Source organism: Vulpes vulpes, chromosome 8, assembly GCF_048418805.1.
Source record: "Vulpes vulpes isolate BD-2025 chromosome 8, VulVul3, whole genome shotgun sequence".
NCBI classification, from domain to species: domain Eukaryota; kingdom Metazoa; phylum Chordata; class Mammalia; order Carnivora; family Canidae; genus Vulpes; species Vulpes vulpes.
Genome location: NC_132787.1, coordinates 109,947,661 through 109,961,923, shown reverse-complemented (window position 1 = coordinate 109,961,923; position 14,263 = coordinate 109,947,661). Strand labels below are relative to the sequence as shown.

The following is a 14,263-nucleotide window of genomic DNA, read 5'->3' as shown; positions in this document are numbered from 1 at the left end:
AAATCAGTTGCCAAAATGATTACAGCAATTTAAAATCCCTCGTCAGCAATACGAGGGTGGCAAGTTCACTACACACACCCAGCACCAAACACTCTTTCACGGCTATGTTAAAACCACTGCCCTGTGTGACAGTGGTACCTGGGCAGAGGCCCTGCACCAGGTCATGTGGCCTGTGGTGCTTTTCCCCAGGATCCAACAGTACACATCTTTGCGACATCCTCAGCGTCTGTGAGGTACAGAAAGCGGGCCGCTTTATCTCTATATCGGTGATGAGGAAAATGAAGTCCAGCAAGGTTAATCCTTGTGTGTCAAGGTCATATGTGTGCGTCAAGTCATGAACTGAACGCTGATCTGTGAGCAGACAACACTCTCTACGACAGTGGCCTGAACAGCCCCTCCAGGACCTGGAGCAGGTAGCAGCAAAAGCCTAGAACTTGATGGTTTACGGGCCCACCCAGGCTCAGCTGGGAAGAATGCTGTCAGCACCTCGCATGGCCACCCACCGGCCCGGGTAGAAGCAGGGGTGCCGACCACGTCCCCTGGACTGCTTCCCAATCACTTACACAGCAAACCCTTCATAACCACAAAAACTATGACAGTGATACTATACAGAGTTTCAATTATTGAACTCAGTTATTACATACAGTTGGATATTTAAATCCCAATGCAAGTTTTATTTTGTTTGTGTGGCACTGATTTTCTCAAATGTTACTTGAAAAATCAAGAGCAAAATGGTTATAAAACTAAGAATAGTCTTAGTAATTAACATGTATACATATGTCAAAAATAGTTACCTGATTATCATATTTAAGAGACTGCGTCCCAACCAAAAACCGAATGGCATCTGTTTCTGCAGTCTGAGGTGTTAGAGCACGTGCCTGCGGGACGAAGGAAAATGCACACATGTTTATGAAGTTAGATTTCACAGTTAGAGATTAAAAAGGCAGTTACCTCCTCTACTGCTGCTGGAGTATCAATTAGTACAAAGTGCCCGCCACACAACTTAGAAACGTCTATGCAAAGCCTTTATCTGTTTATACTTTATGACACAACAATTCCATTCAAATGTAAATGGAAACAATTATAAATGAGCATAAAAAATAAGCAATAAAGATATAAATGGTATTTTTAATAAAACCATAATTTTCAACAGAAATAGATTGATAAAACAAATCATCCTTCACCAGAACAGCAGAAAACGGCTCCCAGCAACAGCAAGGCAGCCTCCAGCAGAGAATAACTATACAAACTACACAAGATACTCTGAATTTGTTTCAAGGTCTCAGAAGCTACCACAGTGGTGAATGAATGCCCAGATCTTGGAAAGGAAGGAGGCTTAGAAACACAAGCCTGACCTCCGTGCCCCTCCTTCGGCTGGAGGTAATCTGTCGGTCTGGAAACTGTTGCTAGCAGCTGACACTGAGGAAAGCCTCTGACAGGCTCATGGGTGGAGGGTACAGACGGAGCACAGGGCCCACCACAGAGAAAGGTCAGCGAAGCACTAAGTGCTGGGTCAGGGACCCGTAGGGCACAGGCCAGAAGTGAAGGTGAACTAGAAGGAGGTCAATCTGCACAGAATAACGCTCCAGGTCATCTTGGTCCACGACTGGATTTTAAGTGATCTGAGCAGACTGGTGCTCCAGAGCCAGCCAGCTATCCGCCAGAAGTAACAGTAAACCCTCTGGAGGAAGACAAAGACATCCAAAGTTTCCATCGTTTTTTTTCCCACGATGTCAAACACTCAATCAAAAATCACTGGTCATAAAACAAGTCAAAATCATATGATCAAAAGCCAAACAACAAATAACAAAAAGGGGCCTGCCAAGCATTCAGATGATCAGGTTCTCTGGGAAACAAGCTGTAAAACATCAAGCTTTGTGCACAGATTTGCTAGGAATACTCTTGGAAACGACACCATGGAAGAAGCAGGAGTGAAGGCATGAAGGAAGCAAGACTGTGCAGAGGACACAGAGGGACTGCAATGCCATGGGGAGGCTGGAGATGGGGTGTCCCCCCCAGAGTGGAGCCGTCATAGCCAGGCCCTTCTGCTACCCAGCCCCCACCCCCATCCATCAGTCATTAGAGGCAGGCTGTCCCTGGAGAGGGGTGTGACTTAGGACAATGTGGCTCTGTTCAGCTGAGGGCAAACTCTAAAGCAGGACCCACTGAGAGCTATCAGCCACTCATAATCCCAGAATCTGCTAGACTTCTGGAAAGAGAAATCTGGGTGGTGCACCACAGCAGGAATTACAATACCTAGGCTACACAGGTTCAATAATTAAAAGACAAAATAATTTCAAGTGAAGAGTCTGAGGCCTAAAGAGGAAAACTGGTTACTATTAGTGTTGTGACTAGTATTTCAGGCTTACAAAATCAAACCTGGCTCTCTTGCAATACAACCAGTAACTGCCTAGATCAAGTCCCTATATCCCTATAGTTCATGCTTTGATGCCTAGGGGAAGCAGAATAAGGACCCCCCTAAAGTGTCCACATCCCTATTCCAATCCCCACAACCTGTGCATACGTTTATTTATATGGCAAAGAGACTCTGCATGTGTGATAAGGTTAAGGATCTTGAAATGGAGAGATTATCCTGAATTATCTAGTCACATGGGTCCTTAAAAGCAGAAAACCTTTTGTGGCTGTCAGCAGAGAGATCTAGCAGAAGAGAGAACCAGAGGGGCGCCTGGGTGGCTCGGTCGGTAACGCATCTGCCTTGGGCTCAGGTCGTGATCTCAGGGTCCTGGGATCGAGTCCCATATCGGGCTCTCTGCTCAGTGGAGAGTCTGCTTCTCCCTCTCCCTCTGCTCCTCCCCCTTACTTGTGTGCTTTCTCTCTCTCAAAATAAATTTTTAAATCTTTAAAAGAGAGAGAGAGAGAGAACCAGAGAACCAAGAGGTGTTAGCATGAGAGGGACGCAGGAAGCCTACGAAGGGTGCAAGCAGCTGGGAGGATGGGGGCAGCTGCTGCAGACTTTGGAGATGGAGGGACTCCATGGACTGAGAAGGCGAGGTAACAGATCGTCCCCTGAGGCTCCAGGTCCCCACCCCACCAAAGCCTGGATTTAAGCCCAGTGAGGCCCATATCGGGCTTCGGAACTACAGAATGGTAAGGTAGGAAGTGCTGTTCTTTTAAACCATTAAATTGGTGCTGACTTGTTATGGCAGCAATGGGAAATGGATACCGCCCTGCACAGTTCACTACATGGGCCACTGTCCACATGCTCTCTCCCCACCTGCAGCTAGAAACAGGCATAACACCCCACTTCCTTCTCTATAACATCTCATTCCTATGTGTTTTTCTCAATTTCTTGATTCATTCATTTTAACACAGGGTAAGAGAAACAGTATAGCAGTTGTCCTGACCGTTCAGTCTGTCTGGTTTAGACTTGGTTTCCATGACTGGGGTGAACCACAAGACCTTCTGAGTGTCCTCTACCAAAAGGTCTGGAGACAACAATTTCAAGTCATGCTCTCAGAAAATGCAATCACAGCACCTATGGCCCAAGCCTCCTCACAAAAACGTCAACTGTTTTGTGTTCCTGGCACAGAAACATCAACTATCAGAATACATTTCGGTAACACCAAGAAAATACACATCCAGAGCAGTGTTCACATTATTAGATATTCTGGCCAATGAGCCTACAACCTCTTTGACAAACTAGAGTCTTAGACCTCTTTGCAAAACTGATTCTTTGTGAATCTATATACTTTCTGCCAAAAATGTGCATATCTACAATTAGAATTTTGCACATTAATACCAGCAAATTCACAGACCCCCTGAATCCTAATTTGAACACCACTTGGTTAGAGAAAAATGGTGAGGAAGCGTCTACACCGTCACAGAGACAAAACCCCGGCTGCTCCAAAGGCAGAACTCAAGCCAACAGAGGGGATGCAGGACTGGCTCCACCTTCAAACAAGAATGCTAAGACTCAGATACAGGGACATACCATCACCTCAACAGAAAAAGCCTGAAAGTCTCCAAAACAGGGCCCAGAAAAGGATTTATCTGAGAGGAAATGATGACTTTCCATGAAGACTTGTCTATGCTTCAAGTCAGCATTACCGAGCCGACTACACAACCCCCGCCCGGTGGCCGTGCTGTGGCAGGTCCCACGGATGGGAAGTGACCCGTCCTGCCCTCAGGAAACTCACTGGTGCAGGCAGCAGACAAGGCCCAAAACAGAGCAGGTGGGAAAGGACCATGCACCAGAGCCAGCCCAGACCACAAGACAGCAAATCCACATTTATCAAAACACAGCCAGGAGCTCAAGTCCAGGCAGAAAGCAGGACCTAACGCCATCACCGTAAAACAGAAGATACCAGAAGGAAGTAAATTGTATCAGGCCATTGGACAGAACAGAAGGGCAGCTCGGGGCCGCAGAGGCTGCTGTGTGTCTAACAACCCAGCATCCAACCTGCTTCATTCTAAAGCAATTTACGGAGCCCAGAACTGCAGCCCCGCGCAGGGCTGACGGTGAGCGTGCGAGGAAATAAAGTCTAAGAGATCATCAGTTTCAGACACAAAAGCTACCGTGGTTTAGAGAAGACCCTTCTTTCTTAAAAACCTAAAGAGGGGATCCCTGGGCGGCGCAGCGGTTTGGCACCTGCCTTTGGCCCAGGGCGCGATCCTGGAGACACGGGATCGAATCCCACATCGGGCTCCCTGCATGGAGCCTGCTTCTCCCTCTGCCTGTGTCTCTGCCTCTCTCTCTCTCTCTCTCTCTCTCTCTCTCTCACTGTGTGCCTATCATAAGTAAAAATAAAAAATAAAATAAAAAATAAAAAACCTAAAGAGGAGGGGGCTCCTGGGTGGCTCAGTCAGTTGGGCATCCGACTCTTGAATTCAGTTCAGGTCATGATCTCAGGGCCATGAGATGGAGCCCGCTTTGGGCTCAGTCTGCTCAAGATTCTCTCTCCCTCTGCCCCTCCCCCGGCTTGCAAGCACAAACTCTCTCCAAAACAAATCAATAAAAATAAAAAACTGAAGAGAATTATTCTGACAAAAAAAAATCTAAACTGAATCTTTAAAAATTACAGTGAAATCTTAAAAACATTTAATCTAAGATCTTGGGATACCTGTGGCTCAGGGGTTGAGCGTCTGCCTTTGGCCCAGGGCGTGATCCTGGGATCCCAGGATCAAGTCCTGCATCGGGCTCCCTGCGTGGAGCCTGCTTCTCCCTCTGCCTGTGTCTCTGCCTCTCTCCGTGTGTCTCTCATGAGTAATGAATAAAATCTTTAAAAATAATAATAATCTAAGATCTTTTTAGTACATTAGGTAAAATTATAATAATAATTTAACTCTGGCCAATTGGGTAACATATGTATATCCGTCCGTAATTCTGGTCCTTTGATGAAGCGAATGATCAAATGACCTTCCTAAGTCTAGTCATAATGATGACTTTGAGGTATTCCAATGACCTCATTATTACAAGATCAAATTTTAGGGTGTAAGAGGTCACAAAACAGCTCCATGTATTTTACCTTGCTTCATCTCCATATTCAATGAAGGAGACCCAAAGTCAGGAGGGATAATATTATTCCTACTTAGAAAACAAAGACACTGAGGACCAGAGAAGTTAAGTGACTTAGTCACGATCACGAAGCTCCTAGAGAAGAACCACCCTGACGTGTAGCCTTGAGTCTGGTTCTTTACTGTTATGGTGACGCAGGGACCTGGCAACACAAGTAAGATATGTATATATGAGACTGAAGGTAGAGTATGGGTCACGTTATTATCATCCCATGACCTGTTCCCAAAAGAAAGGCCACGGTGCTTTCCTGACACAGCTCTTTCCCTCTATCTCACCATGTAGTGAGCCAACACAGGACAACTGGAGATGCTGTCAGTGGGGCAGGGCCATGGGAGCACTGGAAAGTTCTATTCCATGACAGGCGCAAATCCTAGAACCTCCTGGTACCGCCAAGTACCCAGAATTCCCTTGGGAAATTCAAGATTGTAGTCATGTGTTTACTAATCTGAGCAAGTAAACACTTCCTCTAGTTAGCGTCCAGCCTGCTTCCTCACCTGAAATGCCCCCACCCCCCTAACCCCCCCTCCACGAGCACACCTCGGGCAAGGTCAAGGTGCTGCTGGTAGGCTAGCAGGTGGGGCAGGACCTGTGCTTCAAGCTGCAGAGACCTGGTAGGTCTAACCTGCTACACTAAGTGGTCTCCCCCTGGAAACGGCATGTTTATGGAGAGCTGCCTCTAGTTCATCAAGACGACCCTGCCCGCCTGCCCGGAGATGGAGGCGCCCCTGCCTGCCCACCCGGAGATGGGGGTGCCCCTGCCCACCTGCCCAGAGGAAAGGGGCGCCCCTGACCGCCTGCCCTGTGATGGGGGCAACCCTGCTGCCTGCCTGCAGCACAACACATTGGGCAGTCCGCCTCTTTTCTGTCACTCTCTTCTCTGGCTTCTTCCCCTCAACTGGGAAAACCCAGTCACATGTCCCCTCATCCTTTGAAAATATCCTACACCTTGACTCATCTGCTTCTCCAGCTGCTGCCAGACCTCCACTCTTCCCGTCGCTGATGGTGGCGTAGACAGGGAAAGCCCTCGTCGACTCTGACCGACTGCCCCCCTTCTGATGACCTGGCCCCGCTACACCACCCTGCAGCACTGGCCTCGTGGTCCCAGGCATTGCAGCCGCCAGACACCCCTGACACAGGGCCGCTCTGTCCCTTGGCCCCCAAGGACCCAGTACATCACCACCCATCCCCCTGCTCTCGCTGTGGCTTTGTGCCCACACTTCCTTATAATTTTTTTTTTTTTTTTTTTTTTTTATGATAGTCACAGAGACAGAGAGAGAGGCAGAGACACAGGCAGAGCGAGAAACAGAAACAGGCTCCATGCACCGGGAGCCCGATGTGGGACTCGACCCTGGGTCTCCAGGATCGCGCCCTGGACCAAAGGCAGGCTCTAAACCGCTGCGCCACCCAGGGATCCCCCCACACTTCCTTCTAGCAAACGCCCCTTCCCGCCCGCCCGGAGATGGGGGCACTCCTGCTGCCTGCCTGCAGCACTGTCACCAGGTCCGTGGTGGAGCCCCCAGCACCGCTCTGTCAGCTGCACTGATCTGAGGCCCCTCCCCAGGCCTGCACTTCTGGCCATCAGCCCCTCGCCGCACCCCCTCCTGCCTACCAGGCCTATGACACGGGAACCCCGAACCCCGCATCCTGCCCTCTCTCCAGACACACCGCCACCCCTCCCCACACCTTGCTTGAACTACATTTTCACAACCTCTTACTCAACTTTCCAGACATGAGTCTTTATTCCAGTTCACCCTCCCCTTCCCATCTCAACAAGTCAAATCGGGACCTCAGGTTTCCGAGCAGTAGGTTAATGTCTTCATTTCACTCTTCCAAACCCTAGGGAATTACACAAAAGCAAGGAGAATAAAAGCAGAAACAGCGACTATCTTCAATGAAACTCGGAAACATCTATAATCCAAACACACACCATAAGAACAAAGACTCAAACGCAGAGGTGAGAGCCAAGAAGGGTCTGAAGAGTGCGCGGGCAGCGACACCCCCAAGAAGACAGGTGCACAGGTGTCAGTGCAGGCACCGCAGGGATGGGACGGCAGGACAGGCACACGGCTGGTGGCAGGGCTTGTGCGTGGGCTTTGGCAAGAGTCAGAGCAGGCCGGGCAGCCGGGCAATCCCGCCTGGAAGCACGCTGGCCCCACGGAGTGGAGGGGGTGCTGCACTGTGGGAGCCCGCCAGGGCCACCATCTTCACCAGGGATGAATGAGGGCTGCAGAATTCACCCACAAACCAAAGCCTGGGCTGCAGGAATTCCTGCCCAGCTGGGGCTCGGGCCTGGCCCGACTCCACATACAGATCCCAGGGCAGCTGGACAGGAAGGCTCGCCATGAGAGCTCAGGATCAAAGGAGCCCAGGAGCCCTGCGAGGATACCACCAGGAGGGACAGCCAGGCAAGGACAGCGGGAAAAGACCTCAGAAGATGCACATGTGCTGGCCGCACACTGCCACAGGCCGCCACAGAAGAGCCGGAGCTCATGCTATGCACACCAGCACACAACTGTAAACCTAACAGAGCAATCGGCCTTGAAGGAGAGAGAAAAAAAGAACAGAAAAGTAAACGGGGGGTAAAAATCAAGGCACGGCTGGGAGACAATAGGGCAGGACAACCACAGGCAGGGCCAGGGAAGAGCAGAGCCGCCACTGGAGGGGCCCCCACACGCAGCAGGGGATGGGAGCAGGGCTGAGAAAGAGTCCAGAGAGTGTCAGGTAACAAAAGACATCAAGTTCAATACCATGAGATACCCAGAAAACAGTAAAGTCAAGAAGTCAATGTTCAGAAGAAAATTCGTGGTCTAAATGCTTCCATTAATAAAAAAGAATGAAAACAAATAAAGTAGGCACGCGACTGAGGAGTCTTAGAAGAACACCCGACGCGGTGCCCCCACACTGGCCTCCGGGAGGGAGGGCCGCCGGGCTTGGGTTTGGCTCCTTCCCCGCCGTGTTCCAGGGCGCAGAGTAATGCCTGGCACGCAGTAGACCATCGGTACCTGGCAACCAAATAAATGCATTTCCTAGGAAAACACAAACTACCACACCTAACCTCAGAAGAAGAAATCAGAACAGCTAGTGACCACAGATCCAAAAGCCAGTGTCGGGAGAGTGCCCGAGGCTCGGGAACAGGCAAGGTGGACACGCCCAAGCCACTTCAATGGGCCACGGCGGGTCTGCCGAAGGACCAAAGGCCCTCCCAACCAGAGAAGGTCTTCTTCTTTTTTTTTTTTTTTTTTAAGATTTATTTAGGTATTTGAGAGAGAGAGAGAGAGAGAGAGGAGGGGCAGAGGGAGAGAATATCCAAGCAGACTCCCAATGAACGTAGAGCCTGACACAGGGCCTGATGCCATGACCCTGAGATCAGGGCCTAAGCCGAAACCAAGAGTCGGACACTTAACCTACTGAGCCCCCCAGGGCCCCGAGGAGGTCTTCTCAAGGCCAAAAGTTTCAAAGAAACAAGCGTGCAGGAGAAAAATCATCTTGTTTGTACAGACTTTTGAAATATCATAAAGAACTACGGTCCTGTTAACTGAGAATTACAGATTCAACTCAAACCCGGGAAGCTGATCGCTCCTGCCCTGACACTGAGAATGCGGGTGAAGCCATCTGTAGTCTCACTTACACTATTTCAAATTCAAACAATGCTGGAGAAACATGCAAAACAAAAATTATGATCATTAATAGACAATAACGTATACAATATTCAAATAAACAACAAATCTATAAAGCGTAACTGTATGACCTTTGTGTTGAAGTGCGAGACCGTTCAGATGCAGGGTCTTAGTACCGAGTTCAGAAGCAGCCAGTCCATTTCCCATCTGACCACGATTGTGGTATGTCCTATAAAATAACTCCCCTCCCCTTCAGAAAAGAGCCCTAAAACTCGGCCAAGGAGCAGTAGTAGTATTTCTTGTCTTAATGTAAATAGACTTCCGTCATCATCTTGCAAGTAAGCAAGATAGGATCAGCACACCCTGGGTTGTCTAGGCTCACAACAGAAACACAGTACAGAAGGATGAAGACTGGGAAGAGGAACACCCAGAAGGGGAACCAGAGCTGTACCAGCAGCGCCGAGCCAGCAAGCACAACATTGACCGGGAAATTCAGGATACACATATACAAAAATAAGGATTAAACTTAAAATTCTGGGTGGCTCAGTGGGTTAAGCATCTGCCTTTGACTCAGGTCATAATCTCAAGGTCCTGGGATCGAGCCCCATATCAGGCTCTCTGCTCAGAGGAGGAGTCTGCTTCCCTCTCTGCTTCTCCCCCTGCTTGTGCACACTTCCTGTTTCTCTATTAAATAAATAAGCGCCACCTGTGTGGCTCAGTGGCTGAGCATCTGCCTTCAGCTCAGGGCGTGACCCGAGGTCCCGGGATTGAGTCCCATATCAGGCACTCCACAGAGAGCCTGCTTCTCCCTCTGCCTCTGTCTCTGCCTCTCTATCTCTATGTCTTGAATGAATGAATGAATGAATGAATGAATGAATAAATAAATAAATAAATAAATAAATAAATAAATAAAATCTTTTTTTAAAAAACCTAAAATTCAAATTGTTCTTGGGCAAACATTCTGAAAAGCTCCCTAAACAAGTCTAAATCAAGAAAAATACACACAAGTCTTTATATCCTAACTTCAACATTCTCTGTATCTTGACTTCAATACTTTAAATTAATTGTATGTTTACTAATGATCTATCGATGTGAGTTCACAGGCTGCTAAGTCCTGTCCAGTCCAATCTTCTGCCCAATGCAAGAACGCTCTCAGGACATACCTCCTAACTCCCAGACAGACATGCTCCTCAAAAACCATACGCTGACCACCTAGTACCACAAATAAATTCCACACTTCCAGCAGGGATGTCAAGACCTCCTCCTGCCCAATCCTGTCAGAATCTCATTTATTCTTTCCTATAATGATACATCTCCAGCTTCAATACACCAACAAGCAGCCCAGGGAGCCCGGGCAGTGCAGAGTCTGATTCTACAGGTCTGCCTCCGGGTGACACGGCTGCCGCTGGCTGGTAACACTCTGAGCTGCATGGTCTACACAGCCTTCCCGACTTGGCCGTCAGAACTCCCCAGTCTCCATGGCCACAGAATCGGTTTCAGGTTGTGGAACAGACTTTACAGGCCAGAACTTCCCACCTCTTTTGCCATAGCAGAAGGGCGGAATGGGGCTAAGTCAGTATTCACCCCAACACGGTGGGATGTGAACTGTGATCCTCAGAACCACCACGGAGGAAGCCCCACCATGTTACAGGCCTCGAGGGCGGGCCGTGAGGACCAGGCTCTAGGACTCATCAAGGTAGCTCCCCAGCCTTGGGAAAAACGGGAGCAGCTAACACTGCCTGCGAGGCCCCTTGGCCGGCGTCCAGGGGATGAGGATGCCCTTGCCTGTCCCATCCCAGACCGCCTTCCCCCTCTCCCCACATCTGCACACTGGAGCACAAACCACCTCTCCAGAACCAAGAAGGAAAGAGAGCGAGGGTATCAAGTGAGGGAGCGACAAGGAGCCATGACCAGCAGTGAGGCTAGGAGCCTGAGGCACTGGAGGGTCTCACAGCAAACTAGCCCAGAGCGACGTGCACTCAGGTACGCAGAGCCGTGCAAACACACAGATCCCGTCGAGGAAAAAAATCAGATGCATAAATACACACGTGTACATATGCAAGTTACATAAAGACACAGAAGTAACATACACACACGTACATACATAGCCAACGTGAGCCACATAGTTTGGAGGGAGAAAAAAATATTATAAAAAGAAAAGCAAGCGAGTGAGTGAGCTGGAACGTGTCTGAGGTTTCTATGTCCATAACATAAACAAACAAATGATAATAGAAACCAAGCATCAAAATCGTCTCCACAAAACATGAGACACACCTAACTCTGGGAAACAAACAAAGGGTAGTGGAAAGGGAGGTGGGCGGGGGGGGGGGGGGGGCGGGTAGGGGTGACTGGGTGATGGGCACTGAGGGGGCACTTGGTGGGATGAGCACTGGGTGTTATGCTATATGTTGGCAAATTGAACTCCAATAAATAAATAAATAAACAAACAAAACAAAAAAACAAAATTGTCTCCAGATTGCACTCCACATGGCTGAGCTCTCCGGGCTTCCCCCAAGTCCTGCTATATCCCAGGAAAACATTCTCCTATATTCCTTTTAACTACGTAAGCAAAAGCATGACAGTCGGTTGAAGAGCAGTGGAACGTCAGCCGCCTGACCCCTCTCAGATGACCCACGGGCCGGGGCAGGCGGCGTGGCCTGCACACCGGCTGCAGTCTTGCTCACAGGCAGCTTGCACACGGGGCTGAGACCGCCTCACTCCCAGCTGCCAGTCACCTCGACTTCACCTTGACCGATACAGTGACTTATCGGTCTGGGGGACAGAAAGGAGATGAGTCCTCTCTGAGCCCTGTGGCCCTCTGAGAGGAAGGTGAAGTCTGCACTTGAATGTCGCCTCTGGCCTCTGATACCAGAGGTCAAAGGACCTGAACATGGAGGCGCCAGGTGCCTTGTTCTGAATAAAAGGCCCCAGAGAGCAAAGAGACCTTTGAGCAGGAAGGATCCAGGCCTGAGCCCAACCCTCTAACAGCTACGAGAGGTCTCTCTAAACCCGGAGCCCTCTGCTTTAAAACGGAAAAGAACAAGCCCGGGGATCCAAGGGCTGTGTGACAATGACGCGGCCCTGTCAGATGACTGGCACATACTACCTACTCAACTAAAGTCTAATGAAAAGTAAACACAAAAACCCCACACATGATGAAAGGGGGTCCACCTGAAGCAAAGGAGGAGGCGGGCACCGGGACAGATGTCTTCAGGAAAATGGAAGAGCAGAACAGACGGCCACTGTTCCCACAGACAACCAGACTGCGCAGGACAGGTGCAGCAGCTGCCAAGCGTCAACACTCACCATAAGACACAGGAACAACGAAACAAATGGAAAAAGGAAGCACTTCACAACAGGGAAAGATGGAAAGCTGTACAAGAAAAAAAAAAAAAGAAATCACAGTACCCTTCTTGAAGCAGCAGCTAAAAATATTTATATAACTAGAAAGATGAAGACCCTAGGGGTGCCTGAGTGGCTCAGCTGGTGAAGCATCTGCCTTGGGCTCAGGCCATGATCCTGGGATCCTGGGATCGAGTCCCATATTGGGCTCCCTGCTCAGCGGGGAGTCTGCTTCTCCTTCTCCCTCTGCTGCTCCCCTTGCTTATGCACACACTCTCTCTGTCAAATAAATAAATAAAAACTTAAAAAAAAAAAAGACCCTAAATATAGATTTGGCAAGAATTATGATAGAACTACATGAGCCTAAAGAAAGACAAGGGAGAGCATAGAAAAAGCTAAAAACCCTCAGGTAACAGGACATCCAGTCACCACATAATATCCAAGAAATAAAAGCAAGTGGGCAAAGACAAGACACAGTTTTAAGTTGAATGTGGTTGTCAGGGAATCAGATAAGATAGAAAAGGCGTGTTTAGGGCCTGCAGATCTTAATCAGATTTTCAGCAATTTGACATCTTAAAATACTAATAAGAATTTCTTGGATTTTCTTAATTTTAAATAACAAAATCATAAAAACAAGTCAAAAGTTACTTTTTATGAGCTAAAAGATGTTAATTACATGATACCATAATGTCCCATAAACAGAAACGTGCTCAGCATTTCTATTTTAATGACCCCTGTATGGCACTCTTCTGCCTTTTATTTGCCATAGTGGACCTCATTTTACCCTCAAGCCTCATTACCTTAGTCAAGGGTCAACAATCAGATCCCCATCTTCTTTTTTTTTTTTTTAAGATTGTATTTATTTGACAGAGAGAGAGCACAAGCGGGGGGAACAGCAGGCAGATGGAGAGGGAGAGCGAGAAACACCCTTCCCATGGAGCAGGGATCCCGACATGGGCCTCGATCCCAGGACCCCAGGATCATGACCTGAGCAGAAGGCAGGTCCTTAACCAACTGAGCCCCCCAGGCGCCCCTTCTGTTTACTGTAGTAATGAATTCTTAGAATCCAACAATATCAAGGTCCACAAGCTGTCCAAAATAAAGAAGGGCAAAAATCTGCTACTTCTTTTAAGATAAAGGAGAAATTCAGATAAAACACTGGATGCCCGAGGCAATGATCCACTCCTTGATATTAATCCCAGGAAATGACATTTGTTACCTCAAGGATCCAACAATGAAGATCAAAACCTCTGGGTTATTTAGAAGATTTAATGAGACAGATGGTATTTGGCACACTGGAGGCAAACACACACTTTAGGAAGCCCGAGGTCAGGAACCCTCCATCTCCCCATATGCCCCCACACACCTGCCCACACGTGCATCTTGTCCAGGAGAAGGCAGGGCAACTTTGTGGTTCAGGGGCCCTGAGGCTGGCTTGGGTCTGAGGCTTCCCTAGATTGGAGTCCCAGGTCTCACCTGCTGGCCAGGCGGGCTATGCCCACGCCACAGCATCCACAGGCAGGACTGAAAGAGTGAGATACGCCTGGGGACATCTCAAAAGCTGCTGTTAAGGCACAGTCGTGGGTGATGGAGCCTGTGGGCAAACCCCGTAACACAGCTCATCCTCCTGCATCAGGACACTGATACCGCCTTATGCCTTATACGGACTGATCCATGAGAACTGTCTCATGGTAATAATTAGAACATTTCCTGAATGCTTATTAGGTGCCCGACGCTGTGCTTAGTGCTTGAAATCAGTGTATGAACT

General features: G+C 48.8%; 1 protein-coding gene across 2 annotated transcripts in view; it reads right to left on the bottom strand.

The window, feature by feature from the left end:
- The window catches only part of EIPR1 (EARP complex and GARP complex interacting protein 1), a 122,205-nt gene that overhangs the window by 106,193 nt on the left and 1,749 nt on the right, over positions 1-14,263 (bottom strand). For both annotated transcript variants that reach the window (XR_012003260.1, XM_072767823.1), the window contains exon 2: positions 795-878. Coding sequence is in view for 1 of the 2 variants with exons in the window: in XM_072767823.1 (XP_072623924.1) it covers positions 795-878 (84 nt within the window). In the remaining variant the exon portion in view is untranslated. The remainder of the gene's footprint in view (positions 1-794; positions 879-14,263) is intronic.